Raw genomic sequence first — 26651 nt, forward strand, 5'->3', positions numbered from 1 at the left:
TACACTATTAAACAGGGCAGCGTTCTTATGAAAAAGCTGGACATGTTTGTTTATTATGGAATATGGAGTCATTAAGACAGATACGTACAAATAAGCATAACATAAATTTTCAGTTCAATGCAATGTTGTCAATTTTTTCCTACAATATTTACAGATATTTATTTGCTTTATTTGTTTTTCTGTTCAGTCTTACACCCAGTAGATGTCTGGAAGGTAGAAGGGTTGTATTTTGTTTTTTTTTTAAATCGCTGCAGCACAAAGGAGGTCTAGACTTTTAAGACATGTAGTTTGTTTTGCATACACAGAAGTTAGCCAGACAGTGGGACCCATGCATAATGCAGGCTAGGGTTTGTTTTTCTGAAGTTCTGAGTCGTAAGCTGTAGAAATACTGGGTAAACTGACCTAAATTTATTTATTTTGTTTTCTTCTAGTTGGTCTCTACATGAGGAAAATACTACATGGAAATTGTCACCAGGCCCATTTCCATTCAAAGTGAAGCCCAACTGTGCATCTCCGAAATTGGATTACAGTAGGGCCAATGGGTCTTGCTCAACTAGCAGGCGTGTGCTGCTTCCAGTTTCCTATGTAAACCAGTGATTTCCATTGGAGGCTTGTTTGAAATTATTCAGACAGTCATCAGGGTCACTGGAGGGGAACTTGAAGTCAGCAGATAAACTGCTCAGCACCCCCATGCTCACCCTTCGCCATATGCTTCAACTGACACATCCCTGACCCCCTGTGGGCAGATCTTTAAGCACACTCAGCTGTATTCCTGTGTACAGATCAATTTGGTTGGAGTACTACAGTTTGTCTCTGAGATAGCTGGAGAACACTGAGCATCTGCTGTGTGTTTGCTGCCCAGGCACCCTGCCGCAGCATGTCTTATTTGGCAGAGTTATCATGGCAGTTCTCATACTCATACATCCCCGGCAGCATACTGTATACTGATAGAGGACTCCTTCAAGTTCAAAGCACGTCCAAAACCACAGGCGACACACTTCCCCCTAGGGTAGTGCTTCCGTTTGGTCCTTGTTCTTCACTTACAAATGCTGAAAAAGCTGTGCCAATCTCTCAGATGAACCAGTCTTTTACGGCAAAGAAGCAGAGGGATGACTTTGAATGTCATACATGCCCAAATGAGTATCTCATATAATATTCATGTTATGCCTCTGCATGGTGTCTGTGTGAATTGTTTTCAAGACTTTCCTTACATCCTATAACTGCTTTGTTATTATTTTGGTGCATCAAAAAAACGTCAGCTGCTTCTGTAGTCTTCACATATGTGATGTTCGTAAAAATGAAACGCTTGAGATTTGAAAAGGACATGCTGAGAATGTTTTGCATAAGGCGAAAAAAGGGATTTCGCTACGGTCTTATGGTTCTGGAGACAACTCTAACAACTCAAACAGACTGTGCTACTGTACATTTCTTTCTGCAAGACTTGCAGTCAGTGAGTCAGTTAATAAATGTGAGAGTGGGTTCATAAAAAGGGGCAGCACATGCCCAGAGGTTAGAAGAGTTGGTTGGTGAATGTAAGGTTGTAATCTTAGCAGCTCAAAGAGTTTAAAGTAAAGGGGCAACAATCAGGCCTCCTGCAAAAAATTCTGCTGAAATCCCCCCTGGTCAGAGTACTGAACCTAAAATGCTTACTGTGAAACTCCAGACTGGTCAACAGTATAAGCAAGGGAGTTAGAAAAGATGAAAGCCTGATGTTTGACCTATGCAATATAGAGAGACGTTGGAGATATTGTTCATCTTTATTTCACAAATCTCATATTTCCACACACAGGCCTCATAACTTCATGCTATAAACGGAGCAGCTACAGTAAATAGGCACAAAACCTACTTTAAAACTAAACTGTATATTACATTTTTGCAAGATCCGTTTTTTTTATTCACCTTTTAAGAATGAAGCATTCTTCAACATTTTGCTGCTCACTCACAACAGAGAACCCCAAACTATTCGATTTCCTTTCAGAACGTGTAAATCAAAGCCATTAATTACAACACTGATAACAGGCCTGTGTTGCTAATTCATTAATGGTGTAACGATGTTTCCAGAACAGCCTGATTGTGGTGTTTTCTCAATGTTTGCCCAATACCTGCTATATTATTATTAATATATATTATGTGTATTGTACTTTATAGCAGTTTATGGACTTCTTCTCTTTAACGTATGACTGTATGGATGAAATGGACGATTACAGTTAGTACGTTACAGTAAGTTAGATTTGTTTTGTCAGATTACCATTTCCAAGTGGATGAACTTTAAGGCTGAATTATAGATTTGTCATAAAATATAAATATTGTTTTGCTACTTTCCATCTTGAGTTCCTTTATTTTATCACAATGTTTTGTTGCTGTGCCACAAAGCAGCAGGAAATAGCTGATCTGCTGTCTTTGCTTTTGCAACAGCTTGGGAGAAACAAAGCCAAAGTTCACTTTTTTTATCAGAAAATAAAATTTTCTGGTCAATACTGTTACATATTTTTTTCCTTAGAGGTTGCATTCATAAAGTATGAGTTTCCATAGGTCTAGCGGTTTCATCTAGGCTGATATGATGACTGCCATGCTCACGATAACTGCCCAGTCCTTCTGTTTATTCCAAGCTGTTGCAGCAGCTGTAAACATAAAACACATTACTTTTTTTTTGCCAGAGGATTTTCCTTCCTAGAAAAAAAAAACCCTTTATATAAACCAGGTGCGTATAGAACCTCAAATGTGAGAGCTGTCATGATGGGGATATGCTATTAATCAGAATGCTGTCATACTATATCAGGTGGGAATAAAGAGTAACATTTTTCCCCAACAGAAAACATTCACAGTGTTAGGGTTGTTCTGTGTTATTGGAAAACAAACTCTATCAAACACACTCTAGAGCCTCCTGCAACCTGTGCACAGCTCTCGCTTAGATGTCAAGCAAACACTGTTTGTTTATCAAATTTATGTGGATGCTAATTACGAAGTGAATTTGCAAGTTGTGTTAAAGGCAGAAAAATAAGTGGAACAATATGTTTTTGCTTTGCAGAGAGAGGTCTCGTCTTTCTACCTGTGCTAATCGAAGTTACCTCCTAATCATCCGTAAGCTGCTGAGAACACACACAGTTGTGTTAAAATAAATTGTTGACTCTGAACTTAGTAACTGCTCAGTCTTCACAAACACTCAATTAACATTTTTCTCTACCTGAACTTAATTCATTAAGTAAACTTTATATTTTTTGTTTCACTGATTTCGAATGCTGACATGACACATCTCATCAGTGCTTCCTCCTCTCAGAGAACTGAACAGTCTTGTCATGTACCCAGAATTAGGTGGTCTGAAGCCACCCCCTGACAAAACCATCATTGTGTAATCACTAGCTATTCATCTAAAATGACATGGTGACAGATGTTTTGGTGAAAGGATGTACAGTGTCTTTTTGCTATGAGAGCACTTCCTCTGCAGACACCCAGCTGTGCTGGCAGCTGTATCTGCTGACAGCTAGCATGGATTCTCTTTGTGTGCAGCCCCTAATTTTCCTGTGGTCTCCATATTTGGAAGACATATTTGCATTCAGCATATTTAGCTCGTGTTTATACACAGACCCTCATACATGAAACCTTTAGGTTATACTGCAGTCTGTCAACCAATTAGGACTCTTTGCTGCTGTGTATGGGAAAGATTTGGACCAACTGGGGCTAAAAAAGTGAAACATACACATCTCTGACACCAGAGGAGTTACAATCAGGCCTTTTTGATTTCCTTTGCTGTTAACTTCAGAACAGAAGAGATCAGTGTTTTCATGGGAGATTAACTAGAGCTCACCTTTAAACCACCTCTTAAACAGCAGCGTACTGTTCAAATGGGTAAAATGCCAACAAAGGCTTCACTAACTGTATCCTGGTTTGTGCTTTTCACAGCAAGATAATGAGCAATAGTGGCAACAGTGTGAGAAAAGTGTTGAAATGAGCTCTTTAAAAAAAGTATGGCTGTGTTTTATTTCTTTCTTTTCATCTGAGGAGCAATTTTCAAGCAGGGGGGATTTCTTTGTGGAGCTTAAATTGAGTCCAAATAGTTGGGCCAAATCTGAACAGGCACTGAAAAAGCTGAGGCCCAAATCTGGCAGGGCCTTAATCATCGCTCAAAAATTCTGGATCACGTCCAAATAGGAGGCACTTGAGCTGCCTAATGTCTTTCCATAATCGCCATGATGTATTAAATGTAAGCAGTTATGCTAATGGGTTAATTCATTAAGCTAATTAATGCTCTAATTTATGTATATTTTATGTCAGTTTAATTGTCTTTATTGAACATGTAGGTGTCGACTCTGTGCAGCAGTAAGGATTTTAGCTAATTTGAAGAAAACATGTTATTTTTCAATATTAATATGTAAATGTATGCACTTAGGTGCAGTCTAATTCAGGACTCTGCATTGTGAGTACGAATTATGACAAATTGTCACGGGCATGATAATGTAGTATGTTAACCATGTGCTATGCTGGAGGAGCGGTAACGCTGTAACTACCTGGAGGATAATCCTTGAAGTGAGATGCCAAATAATTAGCAGCACCTACTTGAACTTTGTAATAAGTTTATATTGTCATACTTTGGCATTTGGCTGCTTAAGTCAATGTTGGTTTTAAATTGATTAGTTTAACCAGCCATTTTATTTCATACTCTTTCTCAGTAAGTGCCAGTGCTCAGGTACACCCATAATGCATTTCACACCACGGTAGTGTATTTAAATCTGCAGCACTTATTGTACATTTAAAACTTTACCCATTAGGGTAGATTTTTTTTCTGTCTTGATTAATATCCAGCTTGGAACTGTTGAACAAGCTGAAATCACTGAGAGACTGGAAACCAAATCTTTTGTTTTTGGAAAAGAGAGACGAGGTGGTACATTTCTGCTGATGCAGACTGATGTTTGCTGATACAGACTTCTCTTGAGATTCACAAACTCTCATTAAATCTTGTTTCTGGTCATGTGAGACACTTCTTTGTCTCACCTAGAAAATATTTGTAAGTACAAATTCTTCCCACTTGGTTCCAACAGAATTTTCTTAGAGAGGCAGAATATGCTTAATCGTTTGATGAGTCTTTGTTTACACCTATAACTGTCCAGGAAATGGTCAGCTGAGAATCAATCTCGTAAACTCCTTCTTCCTTTTTAGTCACAGTCCCAATTGTTTAATATAACCAAAGCTTTCTGGGGACACTGAGCAATGCCAAACAAATACGTGGGAGTTAAAGAGCCCATTCAAGCATATCACAAAGCTGGTTGTCGAGAAACTGAGGAAATGTCACACCTGAAACTTCCTAGAGACGTTCCCACACCTTTATTGTTTCAGTTAGATCTCACTGCTGCAATCAGCATTCTTTCCAGCAGCAGCGGCGGCAGCGGGGCGTTGTTTTCAGCAAACAATATGTGAAAAAAAAACCCACTGTACACTACCTGCTCAGCATCAAACAGATAGAGACAATGTTAGTGACAACCTGGTGAATATAGTGGTGCATTTAGCTGCCCAGGAAAATCAATTAATGCAGGTTTAGGGATGTTAAACTGCAACACAAAAGAGCTTCAAAGAAACTGGTCTCATCTTGTTCAGAATACGCTTTACCAATCACATCTCGGCTCTTACATCCACAAGGCTCTGAATTCAGTGCCACACTAAATAATTAGTGCAGATGTCTTGTGAACCTTCACTTCCACTGGAATTCAAAGAACATGTTGCTGTCTACAATCGTCATTCTGAACCCTGCATGAAGCTGCTGCTCCAATATCCCTGAATCATTAGACAGGACGCACTGCTCCAAATGCCAAGCGGATAACAGCAGTGTGTCCCCTTGCCACCAGATAACAGATAAAGAAGGAGCTAGGCTCTTGTGTAAATTTGCTGGCTGCATGTTGCAATGACATAATTCATTATTCCCCATGCTTTTTATGAGGCTGTTATCTGTTTTGTTCAGATATCTATCCAAACGCATAAAATGTGATTACACTGAGCTTTGAACTTACTCTGGTGTATTGTGTCTCCCACTAAATCCTCTGTGCACTACACTTACATTTTACTGTACCACTGATGGAGGAATGTAACAAATGCGTCCTGTGAGTGCATTTATTGTGTAGTGTGAGTGCATGTGTGTGATAGATAACGCCTATATGGGCCTGTGTCGTCTCTGTATTTATATTTATGCCTACATGACTGTCAGTCATCTCCTTTTACGCCCAGACTTCTAATTAAGTTTTGATACACTCCGCTGCCATGATAAGGGTCACACAGACAGATCATATTTTACATGTTTGAAATATTTAGTGTATGTGGGAATATCTGAGCTGGTGAGGATGAGAAAAAAGTTATTTTTCTGCCCTGGTAGCGACTGCAGAATCCAAGAGCTAAATCACTTTCAAAGTTAATCTGCTATAAATCCTGGCAGGCAGTCCAAATCGAGGCAGAGAAACTTTTGAAATCAAATGTGGAATTTCAACGATCCTTGCACTCAGAAAGTAGGTGCTTCACTGGAATCCAACAACAAAACCTTGAACAAAACTCTGCACTGTTATTAAAGGGTTTTAACGAACAAACTATTCTGTTAATCATTGCTCTATTAAACTTAACACATTCATTATTTAAAGAAAGAAACTTCAATTTTTGAATCACAAATTGGAATCCATAGAAAATTACTCATTTAAAGAACAGTTTGACATTTTAATAAGCTCACAGTTGTGCTACAAATATGGAATCACAGTCAGCAGACTAAACTAGCTTAGCACAAGCTGAGAAATTCACATAAATAAAACATTTATACCATGTAATAGCAGCACATCCTACTAAAATGAGCAGAGGGAAATGGTGGGACTTGTGTGTGGAGATCAGCAGCACTTGTGAAGAAGCTATAGGTTTTCTCAGATCATTTTGTCTTTGATCCAACTGATCAGTCCAGATAGCACACTGTCCTCAGTTACTAGTTTGTACTGTACGAAAATTCAAATTAATTCATCCTCAAAGAGTGTGCATCTTTTTCATCACAGCTTTCGATAACCACCCAGTGAGAAAATGAAGTGATTATAATATATTTTTGTCATGCACTGGATTTGGCATGACATCTGAGAATTATAAATAGCCTACCGTGTCCTGTCAACTCCAATTGTACCCTTGGATTCATCCAAAAGCCACTGTTATTAACAATTAAGAGCTTGAGTGAGCAACAGAGCACAACACATTTCCAACCATCATCATGCACAGCCGAGGTTTGAGGACTTCTTTTTGCGATGGCTCCAGATTGCACCTATAACTTCTGTGTGACAAAGGTTTGATGGCGGGGACTTGGACGCTATGTGGCCCACATTACAATCATTTATGATCGCAGGAGTCGCTGAATATGAGGCAGCGGCAGGAAAGACCTTGACTTTTCTTTTATAGGCATTTAATTTATAGACCATTTCAAATGTCGTGACATACAGGCTGTCGCTACAACTCTGCAGAAAAAGACCTGGCAGAGGTACATGGCTCTCCCATTGTTAACAGTTATTACATAATCAGATTGATCTGATCTACTGAGTCTGTAAGAATGCCATCTCACTTGGCCTGAGCAGCAACGAACAGTGAACTGCGACCCGTGATGCCATTAAAATGCAACGCCACCCCAGCTCCCACTGTCACACACTTCTAACCAACAGCAAACAAAAGCATTGTTATCTCAGGGACAGACTGTTACGTCGCCTATCTAGCCTTGGCCAGCGCCAGCCAAACCCCCACCCACTCAAACATGTTTTACAATGCTTCAAGCCGCACTTGCCAGCAGTGTACTCGCAGTACATCAACGGAATTAGCACAGAAACCTGAAGTCTGTTGACCCTTAGCCTTAAGGTCTGCACAGCTTCTATTATGGTCTGCCAAAGAGCACTGGGGCAAAGAAAGAACCATCTCAATATTTCACCCAGCCTCGGCTTTAACAGCAGCCACAAAAGCCTTGTTTTGCTGCACTGTATGAAATGGGTTATGACAATAACAATTTAACAATCCACTTGGAGTTCAATCAAGACATGGATTGAAGGAGGTCATGCTTCGGAAATCTAGAGCTGTTTGAAAAGTCAGAGACGGAGCCTCATACTGTTGCCTTCGATTGATCCTAGGGATTCAGGAAAGGGAAAAGGGAAAATGAAAATCCAGTAGAACTGTTACCAGTTTAACTTCAGTGCACACAGACTAGAAAGTCAGAACTACATGGAACCAAAACACACGCTAATAATCTAAATTACATTCTAACTGTTCTCATCCATCACTGTTACAGGGAATAAAAAGAGCTTACTGCCTGTTAGCATGTTTCCAGCAACAGACACATCCACTGCTCACAATAAGAGAAAAACTGTTTTTCACATCATCAAACAAACCCCCTGCCTCGCCAGGAGATGTAAAAAATGTCAGGAGGTAGTGTCTCCTAAACATGGCAGCAGGATAACATATCTCAATGTGTGTGGGTCTACTGCACAATAAAGATTCCTCGTACTGAAGAGAACAACAAAGACAGACGCAGACACAGATGGGAGTGTGGTTAAAACTTAGCTTGGAGTGGGAGAAGGCAATGTTAGAGGTGTTATTGTTGAGGTGGTTTGGGGCTGAGCTATACGGAGAGATTAAACATGCTACTTTAAATGGAGAATGGCTTATTAAAATGTATGTGGAAAATATTAAACGTGTAAATTCTCATAAGGCAAAATGAGGCTTTTTATCAGCTCAGACCTTGATTACTAAAAGAGTTTATGTGCAAATGTTTTAAATAGGGTTTTGTTTCTATTTGTTACCTTGTGAAACATGGTCACTTCTGTGTATTTCTAATGGTGATAGATTAGCAACATGGAAAGGAACATAGCCACTATAAATATCAGGATTTGTTGGTCATCTACATTAAGAGAATTCAGAAAGTGAAACATATGAATAATGTAAATGAGCCCATTATAAATAAGAACTGCTCTACTCTCCAAACTGTAAAACTCAGTGGGACTGTAACTCTGACTGCGTGTACTATAAAGGTTAATGTGAAACCAGACATTGTTTAGAAAGAGCATCGGACCAGCATCAACACAAGTGGTGCCAAAGTCAAAACCATAATCATGTGGAAAATTGAAAGAATAGTTGGATGTTTGTTGGTGAATTGTACTTATTCGCTTGTTGAACGAGACAAGAGTTAGACAAGAAGATCACCCTGATCCTGGATTACATGCTAAAACTGTTTCTTGACAAACAACAGCTGGGTGTGATGACAGCTCAAGTCAGCGCCGTGAGGCTGAAGGCAAACGGGGGAGATGCTGCACGAGTGCAGGGTGGACGGAGAAAAACGGTGCTCCTACTTCTGTCTTAGTGTGAATTAATCAAATTAAATTTATATATACACATTGATTGAGCCTCTTGTAGCTCTTCAAGTATTGTGCTGTATCAGGTAAAATGTGAAATCATCAGCCACAACATTAACACCAGCTGGTGGGTTTATTCTCATAAGATATTTGCAATGATTCTTACATTTTGTTAGAAGACTGAAGTTTCACTGTCAGTCAGATGAACATAAGATAAAAGATTAAAAAAACACAACTGCAAAAAGGAATAGTAACTAATGCTGCTGAAGTAAAGTACAGTAAAGTACAAGTACCTCAAAATTGCACTGTAAGTAATGTATTTGAGTAAATTGACTTAGTTACTTACAAACAAACATTTATATAATAGGACTACAAATAGATGTTGACGTCAATTTACTATAGATAGACTATGTGTTCAATATGTTCAGGCTAGGCGTCAGAGAACCCCCGGCAGACACTGTCTGATAAGTCACATGTTTTGCACTCAAATAAAAGTACAAGAAAGGAGGAACACCAGCACATTAATTGACTTTTATCCCAAACATCCATAAAAATCTGTGGAATGAACCAGCAACGAGAAGCTGGCACGCTTATCGACATGCTCTGCACTGAGAATAAGGTACGCTGCTTCACCTGCCTCATCAGCACTTATCCCGTCATGTAGATAGGGTTAGTTCTATTTGCCCAGATTTTGACATATCTGTGAAACTCCTCCCAGTGAAGTGGAGGTGAATGAAATGTAAATTCAAGGCTCAAAGCATTGAAAAGTCACCATTACTCTAGATAATCTCCAGACCCACGGTTTTCATTGGAACTACTGGAACTTCTAAAAGCGTTGATGATGCCATAAGATGGTGGGTTCAAATCTCCGTCTGTGAGGAACTCTAATGCAGCCTTCGCTTTACAAATCCACCAACATTACCACGTTGTTATATTATATTTAGATCAGTAGCATGTTGGTGTGGTGGATGCTGCAAAAGCACGTAAACATAATGGATTGTGTAGCTTCCTGCCTTCAAAGGAAGCTGGCAGTGTTGCTGTATAGCTGCTTGATCTCCCATGTTTGTTCGATGTCCCAGTAGACGCCACTGGAAGCTCAGAATAGCACAGTAGCCACAAGAAGGCTTGTGTAAACTCAAACTATTAGTAGCGCAGTAGAGACCTGGACCTGACTTGGCTTTGGAAAGTGAAACCTTTGTGGATGCATTTGACATCTGTGAAGAAAGCTTCAATAGTAACAATCTGAGAAAACATGCTCCTGAAAACCAGTTTTCTCTCTAAAAGCATAAAGACATCTCAGAGGGTAATTGGTAAAGATTTTTTAACCTGCTGTGATGCCAGGACACCTGCAAAGACCCGGAATCGGTGTTATTTTCCATTTTCAGCGGCAGTGCAATTTTCCTCCCCAACACAAAGCTATATTGTCATATCATCCAAATCTGCCTGCTACTACCTTTTGCCATTACTGGGTGCCCACACCTTCACAGAGAGTGCTTTTCCTCTCAAATCTAAAATGCTTTGATCAGTTTCCTAGCATTTCTTTCTTCCTCTAGTGAAAAGCAATATTGACTCAAAAGCCTTTGCCTCCCCGTGGTGCTTGAAGAAAGTCATTGTAATGAAAAGCAGCGCAGCTCCATTAACACCACTACCTGCTCAGCTGGCATTATCTCCTACTTGTTGTTAAATGGCTTAATTGGATCTGAGGTGGAAAAAAAAAGGAGCGGAAAGACTTTTTCTAGTGCTGCTGTGGTGGAGCAAAATTGTTTCCCTGAGAGAATACTCTGCACAGTGCGGTTTTGCTTTGTTGGTGCCCTTGTGGATTATAAGACAAATGTGAACAGAGAGTATCAGTATCATTTCAGTGCAGAAAGCCTACGGAGTCATCCTGAAAATGAGCATTGTCTTATCTCTTCTTCCAAGTCCTTCTATAAGTGATGCTCTTATTTATTTAGGGTAGCACATTTATCAAGTTTCTCCACTATGCTCTGCACAATATATATAATAAATAGCCTATATTAATGGTGCATTAGTTGGTCCCTGGTTTGTATTCAAGTGGATAATCAATTAGTGAGTGCAGTCTTGAAAACAGATCAACTCATCCATCTAATGCACCACTGGAAATAGATTCTATCTTGTGGTTTCAAAGAGCTTTCACAGATAAAGTGATTGCAGTGTGGGAATAGAGGGATTGAAGTTGGATCATGAAGGCCTACAGATGGCTGAACGTTAAAACTGCATGATTTCTGTAGCGTTCACACAAGAATTTCAATTACTGTTGCAATTAGTAGAGGCTTGTGTTGGGATTGTTAGTGTCTGTGTGCACTGTGAATCACAAACAGTAAACAAAACACGAACTGCTGACGATTTGCATAGATGAACACACATGTTCTCTGTCATGCAAGTGTAAAATTACAGTTATTATTAGGCTAACCAAGAGTTGAGTCGAGTGTAATTAGAGGTAAAAGTTAGATCCTGTCCTTAAGTAAAAGCAGCAACATCACATAGTAGGAATACTCTGACCCAAGTAAAGGTCCTGCACTGAAGTACAATTGCAGATTTTGTATTATAACCATGCCTTGTATGTAAAATCTCATTATTCAGAGTCATATTTTACTTATAGAGTGGAAAACAAGTGGAATTAATCAAGTATCCGTAGCTTCTATGGTGCTAAAGGACAGAACTTCTTTTTATCACTGGCTCCTGATCATTTTCATAACGTCACTACAGTGACTGTTAGAACTGATCTGTTGTATTATTGTCCTCCATATTTTTCTAGAGCTAACAGCTGCTATAAATCCCACAACAAAAAACCTCTTCAAGGGATTTCAGGCTGTAAATCGGAGTCGTATCGATGGCAGGACTTAATCTGGTTTAAGGTTAGCTTTAACTCCATCTGCCGCGCTGTCGTGGCGACTAAAGGGGACCCCGAATTTCATGCGTAAACCATCAAACAACACAATTAATGACCGTCCCCGGCGCAGGAGCCTGTAGGATGCTGCCAAATGAATCAGGCGCAAAGCTCGGCATGAAAAACAAAAGTATAATCCCTCTGCTGCAAGCGGTGTCACTCAAGGATTAGCGTGCCAAGAAAAAAATAACACACTAAGTACTACGCGGATAAATTAAAAGCTCCGGGCAACGTGCTTTGCCCCCCGTCGTTTCACTGGGAAATGTTTGTGCTCCACAGAGTAACAGCAACTATAATCTCAACTTCAGATATTCTGATATCAGTTGATTTGAAGCTCGGGGACCAGACAGGCGAGTAAATTGAAACGGTAAAAGCTTAAGGCAGTAGATTGTCAGATATTTTCTGAGTCAAGGAGGGTGACCTGGGGGATTATTAGAAAAGAGTTGTGGCGCCTCACCAATGATGAGGGTTAAGCTGGTGTCTGATAGCGAGTCAGACAGAGACAAGCACTTTTCCGTGGATGGAGCTGCGATCGGATGAGCTTTAACAATTAGTCCACACGAAACACAACACACAAACTGGAATGAGACATGTTTTTTTTTTACCTGTGTGTCCAGGCGTTAACCATCCAGGAGGATAATCCAAGCGAGATTAGTGGCGCACGAAGGAGAGCAACACTTCTCAACAAACTATCATTAATGAGAATCTCGAGCTCCGGTCAAATCCACGGCGGGTGTAGAGTAATTCCCGATGTGGGGACAGAGAGGTGGGATCAGGAGAAGTTTGCACCTATACGCAGTCAAAGGGCAGATTGTTAATCCGTTCCCAAAATACCGTCAATGTACAGTAGAGCCGTGGGAGGAGGAGGGAGAAGTGCAGTGAGTTCAGCACCACGGCTCAGTGGACAGCTCCGACGGCGCAGCGATCTCTACGCGGCCGCTCTCGGGTCTCTTGTGCGCCACCCAGGCAGGAGCCACCAGCCCCAACCTCACCTACTGGCTCAGTCCCGACCGGATTTACATACAATCACGCGGGAGGGAGGGAGGAGAGGGAGGGCGAGCCAATCACAAATATCCCGTAGTAGGCAGCAGGAGCAGCCAAAACGAGGACAGACGGAATGTGGAGCGGTTCAGTCCCAGCGTTCGCAACCAAGCTGCCCTTGACTAAGACGAAGGGAAAAGGAAAAGAGAGGGAGAGTTGGGTTTGTGTGTGACTGCCCCACTCACTCACATATACTCACATATATAACCTGCACACACACACCTATATACAGATAAACACACTTACTCCAGTGATGGAATGAAGAATAAACGATTATTACTTCATTCTACTACGTTTTATTCAGCTGTACTGTAGTAGTACTGCGTCACCCCCAGATGAATGAGCTAAAAACCAGCAGTATATCTTCTTAAAATAGTTTTTATGTATTTGTTTATTTTGTTTGTTTTACAGACCCCAGTGTCACCCTGAGGAACTTCAGCGTGTCCATTTTATTCTACTTTCTAGAGGAAAAAAGTGTCAAGAGGGCAAAAATGAACCTTTAACTCCACAATGTGCACCTGACAGCTGCTGCAGAGATTTTATGTACAGTCTATAATCAGTGTATAAAATAGGATCTGTTGATGTATGTGGTCTAAATCAGAGCCACCTCGACTCTGGCAGTACATAAAGAGTAGTTTTACTTTATGTAGGCTGATAAAACAGCTCTCTAACACTGTGGTATTACTTCCAGTTACTGTAAGTAAAAGATCCCATTATGTCTTGTGGTAGTAGTTGTAGATAAAATTGAGTACATAATGCACATAACAAGTACGAGCTCACACAAAGTAAAATCTGTTTATCACTGTCGATAAGGTTCCAGTATTCCTGATGCATTAAGAAGTATAATGTAGAAATAGTCTGTCACAAGTTAAAGTAACAACATTTCAACTAAAGCACCAAAAATAAAAATACTCCTCATGCAGAACGGGTCTTTTAACATTAATTAATATGATATTAGGTCACTGATGCACAATCACGTTGATCAGTTTAATGTTTATATTTGGTAACAATGGAGTTTTTTGGTTTTATCTCACACTCTTTTGATGATCATGTGCTTGGAATCTAATTATTCTAATTTCAATTACACGACTGCTGGGTGGTCTGTGAATGTCACACCAGGGATCAGTGAAGTGTTAATTATAGTTTATTTTTTAATTAATCACATCCTCAAACTTACTTATCAAATAAAAGTAGTGAAGTCAATGTCACAGTCATCAAACTTATACGGAGACTGTGAAACTGAACCAGCCCCAGGAGCCATCAACAGTGAAGACACAAGCTGCCCGAGCTTCTTCCCGCTCACATAAACACAAACACTGTATGCTGCACTAATTAAGCATTATTGGTAACTAGCTATTAAAGGATGAAGTCTCGCTAACGTTACATATTGCAGCTTATTCCTGGAATAACCAGTCTGTTGGTGTGAGGAAGTTTTAAAGTCTGTGATCTGGTGAGATGACTGTGAGGATGTCAAATATGCAGATGGAACCTAAAGTGGACTTTACCTTCAGTCCTGCATAGATTACATGACAAACAAAGCATTTAGTCTACGGAGAGATCATTAAACTGTTTCTATAGCTACAGACAAACACCATCAGTAACTAACGAAACACTTGACTGTGATGTAGTGGACTCGGTCAAGTTGTAGTATTTCCCTTAAGACCTCATTTAACTTACATTAGCTTACATGTAAGATTTATGATGCGTGTGCTACAGGGCATCACAAAGTTGTGTTTGCACTAAGTGAAAAGGTAGTCGACTAATTATTAAGTTGTGTATTTATTTCCGTTTACCCAGTTGTTTTGGCTGATTTGTGTCCATATCAATTTCCTCATTTACACATCAAGACACGAGAGCTGTTGATTACTGTACTGCACTGCAGGCTGCACTTGGTGTTTTATAATTCTGTTAAGAATGAATGCCACTCCAATATTTATATATATACACTGTGTACTTCTCTAATACGCATTACTTTGCTCACTGCACTGCAGCTCATTCTGCAAGATGTTCTGGGTTCAGTGCCCGTGAAACAGTCGTTACAAGCAGCAATTCCTGTCATTTTTATATGTTAATTTATAGGTGCAGCCTCGCAGAGTGTGACACAACGCCACTTCAGCTTTTAGCAAGTTAATAAAATGTTTCCACATTTGCTGTTCGTTACCGTTAGTGCTTGGTCTTTCTCATGCAAAGGTGCAGACTCAGAGCAGCAGGAGCAGTCGGTGGAGGAACTGTGGAGCTTTCTGTCATTAGTCACCACGACCGAACAAACAAAGAAAGAAACACCAACAACACAGACGCTAGCTGGGTCTCAAACCAATCCCTAGCTCAGTATTGACTGTGCTGCCTAGGGAATAAGACATTTTCTGGGTTGCCCCAGTGCAAAAACTGCTTCAGCGCTCCAGTGCAGAGAAAGTTCCACAGAAAGAAAAAACAAAAAACAAACAAACAATCCATGAAAAACTAATGACTGAGCTCAGTCCTCACCGCTTCGAATCACAGCGCTCCTTCAGTGCACGTTCATAAGAAGCAGAGGAGAAGGTTGGCTTGACATAATTAACAAGTTACTGCTGAAGTGTGTTAATCACCCTTTAAACATTAATCCTTATATTTACAACATAGCTACGAAACAGGAGATAGTTTGTTGTTGAAAATTTGACATCGTCACGTTGACAGCAGATTTGCAGTGAAGTGAAAAATTGCACTTTGGGTACAAGACTGTCAAAGCAAATGTTATAATGACTTTACTCTGCTGTAAGTATTGGCACTGTGCAGAGGCTTTGTTGTCTCCTTTTCTGTGTACAGTACTTCACTGCATTTCTTTGTCAGGCCTGCAAAGATTTATTTTCTTTGTGGAATTGTGTGAGAAACTGACTCATCGGTGCTCTGGTGTTTAGTGATTCAGTAACCTAATAATAGTAGTGACTTTCTATGGATCTAAAGACGCTGGAAGCAGTGGATGTGGATTAATTTCAAAGGAAGCTGCTCACCTGCACAGAATTGGTGTCTCCGACGTCCTCCTTGACTCCCAGACAAGAACTGGAACCACAGGGTCATATATGTTCAGACAGTGAGGAAAGTTTCACCACAAATTAATAATCAAAACATGGCTAAGTGTTTAGATAAGATACTGGACAAAGTGAAGGAATCAATTTAAAAAGCTCAAATATAGTTCTCTAAACCCAATCACACATTACATTCTTGATTTTAAGATGTAGTTACAGACAAAAATCTAAAAGATCTCTTCAGAAATAAAGGATAATTTAATTTAAAAACTAGCCCCTGAATCATTAAATAGTGCCAATGAAACATGAAATTCAACTTCGGCCCTTTTGTATCTGTATCTTAAGCCAGTGGTGTTGAACCTGGACATTAAATCACTTCTCTAAATCATCTTATCTCTTATTATTTTGAAAGGTTCCAGTTAGTCCAGAACTGTGAATAAGTGAAAAAAGGAGCCGCACTGTTAAACCAAAGACGCCTGTTAAACTAATAAAATATGAATGTTGCACTAATAAATTCTAATAAAATGTGAATATTTTACTACAGTTCTAATAAAGCATGAAGCTCTCCAGGCATTTTTGCTTTGGTGGTGTCACCTGTTTCACCATCTCACACTGTGTCTGACAGGTTCCCATCCCATAACCCCACTAATGAACAGTGGTGATGTTGGTTACAGTGACGTTGGGTTTAACTGTTTCAGCAAGAAGCTGATAATTATTACAAGATCATTTAAATGCAGTGGATTTCACTTTGGTCTTGTTTACACCACTTCCATCTCTCTCCACCTGGTGGTGTTAATGTGTTGACGAACAGGGGTCAGCGCATGTGTACATGCAGAAATCAGACGAGAGTAGCTGCTTAAATAACTACATGTCAGTGCATTGGCTGATTGTTGGTAGGAGACAGCATGTGAATCCCAGCTCTCAGTGTCAATGCAGCCACTTTGTATGCTCAGTACTTCCCTTCCAAGATTTTTAGCAGGGCTGTCACAACATCACAGTCTCTTCTTTGCTTGGTAGTCAGAGAGGACAGTCGCTATTTGCCACAAGAGGTCACTTGTCAGGAAAATGTAAACACAGGTCATTTTGAACGAACAGCTGATGCTTTTGTTTATATGGTGAGTATGTTCTCTGGCTGACACAAGGCCTCATACGCGATCCATCCTCCCGGCCTTCGTTTCATCTGTTCCACACCAGCCTCACTCGATGACCTTTTTCTACATTCATTGCTTCCAGGAACATGGTTTGACTGACAAGTAATGTACGTCACATACAGTAAAGTCACTGTGATCATTCAGATTTTGGGAAGTTTAGATGAAAACAAGAGCACTGACGATTGCTACTGACATAAATATCAAACATATTTCAACATTAGTCCTGAACACAGGTCACGAGCTTCGTGCTACACGTGTGAATACTGCTGGAACTGCATTGCCCTAATCAAACAAGCTGTATGCGCTGCCAAATGCGCTGTTGCGCCTGCAAAATGAAGTTATAGCATGATTCATTAAGGCAAATAAGAGCGAGCCTTCCCTCGACATTCTCCCTCCAGTCTCCCAGCGAATCCAGCGATCACGTTGCCACATCTGTGCTTATAAACAACCCGTGTGTATATGTCACACGGGTCCTGCTGAGATGGCTGTAATTCATCGCACAGACAATTAATTCCCTGCATGTTAAATTAGGAGGAGGGTGAAAGGAATTGTCTCCATCGCTGAATTATAGCATGTTGCAGTGTTTAGTGATTCAAGCTGGGATTTCATTCTGTGTGGTTTGAGTGTGTGTGTGCTGATGCTGTTGGTGAATGCAGTACTTTATGGGTGTGTGGTTTGTGTCCCTGAGTTTGAAAGACTGTGTGCACACAGCACCGTGGTAGACAATACTCTTTTGTGTGTGTGTGTATTCTCTGTGGCTGTCTGGTCACATGTTAGTTCAATTCGATCATCTGAGGACATTTGAACACTACGTGCACTAAGGTTGGGGTTAGACATTTATCTGTGATGGGTAATGTTAAACTAAGGGGCTGCAGAACTGTAAAAAGACCAACATGCATGTTTGAATTCATTTGCATGACTCTCTCTGTCTCCCTGTGTGTGTGGGCTGGCCTTGTTGTGTTTGTGCATTTACACAAAGGAATGGCAGAGAGAGTAATCTGTGTGCATGTGTGTCTGTGTGTGTTGGTGTGCGGTGGAGATTGTAATAGGTTGTGACACATTGTATGGAGAGCGTCAGCAGGCGCGCACTCGCACAAACCAGTTTTGTATCCCATTATCCATTAAACTGTGCGGCGTCGTGAACGGCTCCAGATTGCGATGTCAACTCGATGCACAGTCACCGACACTGCTGCATTAGGACCAAGCATATGGCTCCCACTCTCCACTCCCTGGGCCTCTGCTCCCACAGAATGACATTAGTTTGAATCCAGCGTCCTGAGCCGGGGTCTTCCATTTGACCTCTGTGAATTAATGCTGCAGTTGTGCTGTAGACTCAACCCCTGCAAAAGCTAAACAAGAAAACACCATGACATGAGAGGAGCTCAAATTTTAAATAGAGAGACTGCAAAAAGAAGAAGAAGAAGAAGAAGTCTGTTGTTACAAACTAATTAGAGCAAGTAATAGAGAGTGGATTTCTTAAGTCAGTGATTTACAAAATAGCAGGAAAGGGAGATGGGAAAACAGATCTAAAATGTTAAGGAAAATGCAAATTTAATTAGAGCTGAAATGATTAATCAATTAAGAGAGTAGTTCACAGACAGAAAACTAATCAACACCAATTATGGTAATTGGTTGTTAGTTTTTCAATAATTTGTTGGTTTCAGCTCCTGAAATATGATAATTTGTTGTGTTTCTTTGTTTTTTGCCAAAGCGAACTGAACAGGTTTGGGCACCTGGAGTGTTTATCAGGCAAAACAAGCTATTTGAAGGTGTCACCATTTGATTAGGGAAAATGTGATGGGCACTTCTCATCTCATGACATTTCTAAGACCAAGATCAAAGTGACATCAGTACACGTGTCTTTCTGATTAATATCAATGATACTGCATTACCAGAGGACGTAGCTGTAATGAAGCCTGACTCAAGTTTATGCAAAAAAACACTTGAATCAATTGAAAACATGCAGGTCTGTGATCCTAAAACACTGATTCTACATTGATTCTAACAACCACACAGTCACATATTCATTCTTGATTATTGTGTGTTCCCAGTCTGTTGTCAGTAAATGGGAACATGGGGTTCTCGTAGGGAGATTACAAACATAACCAAACTCAAACAACCCAAACAAATGACTGAACCTGACTAATAAAAACGGGAGAAAACACAGTAAACAAAACAATGGCAGCTGATTCATGCTCCTCCAAACAATAAATACCATCAGCACAGCAACACTTGACCACAGGCTGGTTGGGACAAGAGGGAGATGAGCTCTGCGTCCTGCGCTGTGCGACACCATCTTGGTTCTTTGTATCCAGCGCTGTCGCCTCAGGAGAAGCCAATCACAATCCCTGCAGGCCCGGAAACTGCCAAACCAATTACCTGTGCACAACTGCACACACCTGTTTGATACACACACACTCGCACATGACACGTCGCATGTAGACGTCATTCACGGAGTTCAAAGCAGAATGATGCAGGTTACACTCACTCAGTGTAAATAATCAAACTGGACCAAAACTAATAATACTAATAAACGTGCTCACAACATAACCTCTTGTGTTTTCTCTACTCGAACACACTTGATTTAAAAGAAATATTTAGAAGGAGTTGAGAAGAGATTAGAGAACAGTTTATGAACACTTGATTATTTTTTAAAATTAGTGTCGTCTTCATTTCTCAACATGTGAAGGACTTTTTGTTGTGGCTTTACCACAGAATAACCAAATCACTCTGACTAAAAACCTTGTCTAGCTATGGCTGATAGAGTCACCCCATTAGCCTTTATCTGGACAACCTGCTGCAGGAGGGTTTCAGTCACTTTAGAACAACATTTAAGTGTTTTATACTGTGATTCAGAATATGTAACTGCAGAAATATGTTTAAAATACTGTGATTTTACTCCTGTTTAGGTCATTTCAAATAGGACTAAGCTGTGACCTTGGTGATTAGGAAATTGTAGCTTCTTCTTCGGGCGACAGTGACATTCTTCAAATCTTGGGCTTTACCATTTGAATACATATATAAATAACCATCCAGACTCCAATCCAATCAAGAGACTTACCCGCCTACTATCGGCTTTGTTTCACTATGAACACTTATTAATTTCCCAAGGGGATCAAAAAAGTACATCACTTTCTTGATCTAAATAAGTAAACTAATGTTTTGTTTTTAATTGGGACTGGGTGTCTTATAAAGTATATTGGAAGCTGACCATCTAAAAAGTGCTCGGATGTTTTCTACATATACATTTAGCGTTCGGTTCTGTGGATCTCTCAGCTGATGTGTTTCAGTGCTCCTGAATGCTTTCACCAGGCTGCTCTCATAAGTGTTTTGCTCTAGTCATTTATGCATAGAGTGATACTTTGAAAATGAGTTGAAGTCTTTGCTGAGTCACTACTAATGGAATACTCTGCTGGTACATTCATAATGCAGCAGTCGTGGCACTTTGAGTGAAAGCTTTTGTCTGTGGCTGGAGGTCAGAGTCTAACATCGCTCTGATATCAGAGACTCGAAACCTAAACAGCACTCCAAGTAGGACACGCCACCGTGCTGCTTATATCAGCTCCTGTTTGTGGCCAGTGTTTGCTCCACTCACGTTCCTGCATCCTGCCACAGGCATCAGTCCAGAATTAATGGCAAAATGAATCTGCGCTGAACAGATTGAATATTTATTCAAATGAGAAAGACAGTACTATAAACGGGAAGAAGCAGACAGTTTGTACAGCGCTTAGTAATTAAGATGTCTTGTGTGCATGTTTGATGACTTTGGACATCCTTATAACTGCAGAGACTTTGCACAACATGAAAGTGATTCCTGAACATCTCAGCCAAACACTTTTCCCCAAAGGACACGAACCAAAAAGTGGATCACCACTGATCAAAAACCTTTGTAGAGACTACAACCAAGTGTTGTAGCCTTTTGAAGTGTTTCTTAGCAAAGCATTGTTTCCCAAAGGATGTGAAATAAAATTTCACTCAGCAGGGAGAGAAAACATGAAACACATGTTTGACATAAAGAGACACGATCCAGATTTCAAGCAGGTCTGTGGACGAGCGCATTGGCAGGAAGGAAGTTCAACAAACTTTAATTACGATATTTAAATGCAGCGTGATGTGGTTTTATTTTGAAATGTATTTCTGGGAGTGTAAGAACGAAGGTAGAAACAGATTTGAATCTATATAAAGAACCGCAGGAAAACACATAAGTGGATAAACATAAATGCAATCCCATAGACCCCTTTAACACATGCCCTTAGTGAGTGTATTATGTTTGGCTGCAGCTTTTAAAAGACCATAAAACCCTGAGATAAATGCACCCAAGACTCCATCGAAACAACCTCAGAGAGTTCACAATATATTATTATAGCATTAAGCACATTATTATTATATTATAGTCCATTAACAACAGTGTGTAAATGCTGGATGTCACCTGGGACTGAAATGTTTATATATATATATATGACTAATCGAGTGTGTCCGTGTGTTTTAGCTGCTTGAGGTGAAGCTACTTTTAACTTTTCTTTAGTAGATTTGTCCAGAGATTGGTTGAGACCCTCTTCACAAATTCACAAGAAAAAACTGAAGGCTTGTGAGATGATTAATGGCTGAAGACAGAGGAAAGAGACACAACTCTGAACACACGTCAAAGCCCAAGTGAATTAAACTAAGACCGGGACACAGTGTAAAAGTTCAGCAGTTCATCTTTATTTGTAGAAACACAGAGTCAGTTATTTGAAATGTGACATGCAGCCCTGAGCAGACTGTCTTTTTGTAAACAGTCAGACCCAAAGAACTGAAAAGTACCAGTACTTCTTTTATCATGTCTTTCTTATTTCTAAATATTAGTCTGAAAAGTATCATGTAAATGTGCCAAAACGTGATCCACATACAGAATGTCATGAGGAGGTAAATGGAGGTTCAGGGAGGTGAAGAAGCCGATCTGGATCAGTACCAAGCTCTGACAGGAAGAGAAGGGGGGTGACACCAAGTCAGGTTGTTTCCAGCCACGTCACAAAGACATGGCACAAAGAGGAAACCAACAAGATGGACAGGAATCCCACAATGTGGACGGACCTGATAATGTGGCTGTAAAAATACTTGGATTAAAATGCTTTTCTAATTGTACTGATGTTAAATTGCAGCAGGATTTATTCTCCCACAACACAAGTGAAGTCAGTCACAGAGGGAACCTATACTGGGTTTGCCGTTTGGCTATTGAACAATCTGATCACGCTCCTAAACGTACATCTGTGATTTATATGCATGTCTGCATCCCATCCATATTGTGATCAGATCTCATTATGCAAAGCAAGCGAACATGGAAGCTCTTTCTCTGCAGCCTGGACTCAGTTCTGCTTTCACTGCAGAGCAGGTTTCATCTCAACAGGAGCAACAGGAGTGACACGAAGTCCAGGAAGTGACATTGTAAGGACAGCGTATGGTGATGTCACAGTGTGCTGACACAGCCTGGAGACCATCACTGCAGCAAGGTGACATAGAAACCCCTGGAGGTCAGGAACATTAGTGGTTGTCCAGCTGCTCTTTAACCTCTTTCAGCCTTCACTCGTGCTGCGTTCATGGCAACAAATTACACTGATCACCTTTTCAGACCACACATTACTGCTGTTCTGTTGTGCAAGAGTTTAAAATGGAGATGAGCCTACGTTTGGCAGGAGCTGTGGCCCTTCTGCCATGGCAGCCCTGAACAAACTGCACCATGGACACTGTTGTACCGAGCCAGACGTATCTGTGTGAGTGGAAACACAAAGTTCTGTGACTGTTTTATTTGAGTTAGTTCTGTTGGTTGTGTCGAGTTAATTATTGACTTGCAGATCAATTTCAACAAAAGATGATGTTTATTACTCTCTTTGATGATGTTTACACCTCTCATTCTTTGAATAAAAGTCTAACAGGGTTGTGCCAGCTTCACATTTACAGTACGTGGTGACTATATGGAACATGTGCATAGTGAAGGTAACATCACAGTAACAACTCATCATAAATGAGCCATGTTGTCATAATCTCAGCATCAAGTAGACATCATGTGAATAAATGTGTCAACTATACTTAACTGTGTCTTTACTTGTGTAAACAGGATGATGAAGCTCCAAAACTTATCAATTCATTGGAAATGTTATGGCCAACCCCCTCCCCCATGGTATAGACACATTTATGTCTACAGTTCAGCAAATGAGTGCGTGCAAACACCTGCATAGACTTGGTGCACTTGCTTCCCTCCCTGCCTCCGTCCTCACCGACCGGACCAGCGGTCCAGTCCTGTGTAATGTAATGTGATCAGCTTGTCTTTGACCCTGTCGACTGGATGCTTGCTAGTTTCTGGTCATATTAATCTTTGTTGTTTGTCCTTTTCTGTTGTAGAAGCACGTTGTCGTAACTTGCTGTAAATGCTGGTTTTTATATGCTACACAACCAGTCGTTACAATAAATAACTTAACCTCTGCCATCTGGTTATTTATGTTGCTTCTCTTCTTTGTGCCTAAACCTAACTACAGATCAAGTTTCATAAAACAGGTTTAGATCAGGATTTGTAACAGATTTGGAGATAATAGAAATGATGTTGGCCTACAGAAAATGTTTCTGTGTTTTTGTTAAGGCAGCGTATTTTGTTTTTTGTCTTGTTGGACGTTCACTTGTTCTGGACTGAAGCTCTGTACAGTATTTACTGTCACTGAATTCGGCATCGCAGAGTTTTCCTCTCCTTAAGAAGAACTCTATATGTGACACACCTGGATTAACAAAGCTGATTTCTGCTGGTATTTCACAGTAAATGTCAAACCTCAGAATACAGGGAGTTATCTTTTTACTGTTTCTGACTCTGAAGAGAACATCAAAAGCAAATATATAATCTCGTTTCATCAGTCAGAAAACCTGCAAGATAAGTTCCCTTTTTATCTTTGACTGGGTAAAATTCTTATCACTGTTTATTTTCTTGTTGCAATTCCCGGGTTCTGCGGCTTTGTTGGGAACAGGCAGGGTTTTTGCATACAGAAATGGAACAATGTCTGTGAGCAGGTCGAAGCCATCAAATCACACATGACACGTCGGACTCTCTGCTGCATTTGACAAACAGATCCTCCCAGTTTTGCGGCCTATTTAAGTTGTGGAAAAATGCCCTGCCTGCACGAGCACTGCTCACTGCAGCACAGCATTTAGGCCTACTTCATTCAGCTCCACCACCACGTCAGCATCCACCTGCAGGCTCTGATTTAAAAGCAGGGACGATATCCACTTATCACTCCCCAGTCTCGCTGTGTATTCTGCAGGGAGTGATGAGGTCGGAGCCTAGACGGCAGACACTTCAATTTCTGTGCTGTATTTGCATGTAAATAAACTTTTCCACGTGAGTTGACAGACTAAAATGTTAAACTTTTGCTTTCCAAATTGATTTTGCAATGTATGTACGTAAGAAAATGGGGAAATGTGTTGACATTTCTTTCTTTTAATGCTCTACAATACATCTGTTTGACCAACGTGTGCTCAGAAAACTTTTAAATTTAATCTCCTCTAAACACGGAAAGGCGTGTCCCGTTTTTTAAACATCTCAATGCTCCCTTTGCCACTGACGTGTAAAATCACCCCTCTAACACATTTTAGGAGCATTTATCTATGAACAGACTTTAATTATTACCAAAGCATTACAAATTAAACGAGCCTCATCAACCGACATGCAGCGTTGTAAATGAAAAATATGCAGATAAAAGCCGGTTTCTCCTTACGAAGCTTGAAATGTTGTGATGTGATGGGATTTACTTCATAAAATAAAAAGTTAATCAGGAGGTTCAGGTGAGCAGAATAATAGACCGTGATGTTTTTTTTTATTTTTTGGCTTAATTAATCATAACTACAGTGTAGACAAGAGAGAACAGCTGCTGGCACGTTTACAGTACACTCTACTTCCCAGGCCTTTTCCATCTTTAAGCCCAAAGTCCCTGGCACAGATGTATCAATTCCATTCTTGATTCCTCCCCAACCCCGTTTTGATTGTTTCTTCACACCCATGAAAGTAAGACTTCAATAAGTACCTGCACAGACGCCGGTGATTCCCTGGGATTTTACCTCCAATCTCTCTCTAATCACAGCTTCACCCTCCTGTGAAACCTCTCTTCCAGCTCTCCCTCCCACCAGTCAGCTACAGTATCACACTATCACTTTATTGCTTCTCCACGCTGATCTTAAGTCTTACTGGAGGCAAGCTACACTTTTATCCTACATCAGCTGCCGACATCTCTTCCTCTGTCTACCAACAGATTACTCCAGCTCCTCTTTTCCTCCTGTCTCCTGCCCGCCAGTAAACTTCTGACACCAATATCAGTTTCATAATCCACTTTAGGGTGAGCTGCTGTGCGATCTGAGACATTACACGCCTCAAGCTTCACTATCTAATTCTCTCTGTTTAGATCACCTGGCCCACAAAACACAGGGCTTTGTTTTCATAGCTCATTCTTTGTCTACAGGCCAATGGGATGTATGATCGCACTGTGATGCTACAGGATGCCCTGCATTTAACCAGCGTGTTTAGGATTTCACCTCCCATTAGCAAGTCTGCACATAGTGGCTTCTTTGCATAATCTCTGCACAATCTTTTCATTTCCTCATGAAAAGAAAAGGAGATTATAAAATACATGTTCATGAACATCTAAACAGTGCTTTTGCACAGGCTGAGTGAAACGCCAAGAGCTTGGGCTGAGTGTTGTTTCTATCGAAGGCTCATGGGGACATCTAGTGTTGGCTGAGGATATTTTTTTAGTTAAAATTCTCCCCACTTGAAGAGATCAGACCCTCTCCTCCTCCAAACCATAGTTATAGCTCATGATAAATCATCACTCAACAGAAAGAACGACTGCAGATATCTTTATGTCTGATTTGTCTAAAAGGAAAAAACGTACTCTGTCCACAGATGCGCTATGATATCACAATCTGACGTTGAAAATACCAAGGTTGAAGTCTCTGTGGTGGAAAATCAGTCACTTTCATTCTTTATCATCCTTTATATCACGATTTGTGTCAAACAGTGGTTAAATTGACGCTTCAAATTAAGATTGAGTGATCACTGTGGATCCAGCTTGAATTCCTTTTTGAATAGTTTTGTGTTTTCAGAACAAATTTCTCAAGTCTAAAATAATGGATCATACCTTATGACATATTCTATATGGATAATTAGACCATTTATCTCACTAGTTCTTTCTCTTCACAG

At 40.4% G+C, this 26651-nt stretch overlaps 1 protein-coding gene across 2 annotated transcripts in view; it reads right to left on the minus strand.

Annotated features, from left to right (window-relative positions):
* fstl5 (follistatin-like 5) overlaps positions 1-13181 on the minus strand; it is a 139334-nt gene extending 126153 nt beyond the window's left edge. For both annotated transcript variants that reach the window (XM_026357190.1, XM_026357189.1), the window contains exon 1: positions 12849-13181. In XM_026357190.1, the coding sequence (XP_026212975.1) occupies positions 12849-12871 (23 nt within the window). In that variant the 5' untranslated portion in view covers positions 12872-13181. The remainder of the gene's footprint in view (positions 1-12848) is intronic.
* Between the last annotated feature and the right edge of the window lie 13470 nt (positions 13182-26651).

Source organism: Anabas testudineus, chromosome 10 (assembly GCF_900324465.2).
Source record: "Anabas testudineus chromosome 10, fAnaTes1.2, whole genome shotgun sequence".
Taxonomy (NCBI): Eukaryota; Metazoa; Chordata; class Actinopteri; order Anabantiformes; family Anabantidae; genus Anabas; species Anabas testudineus.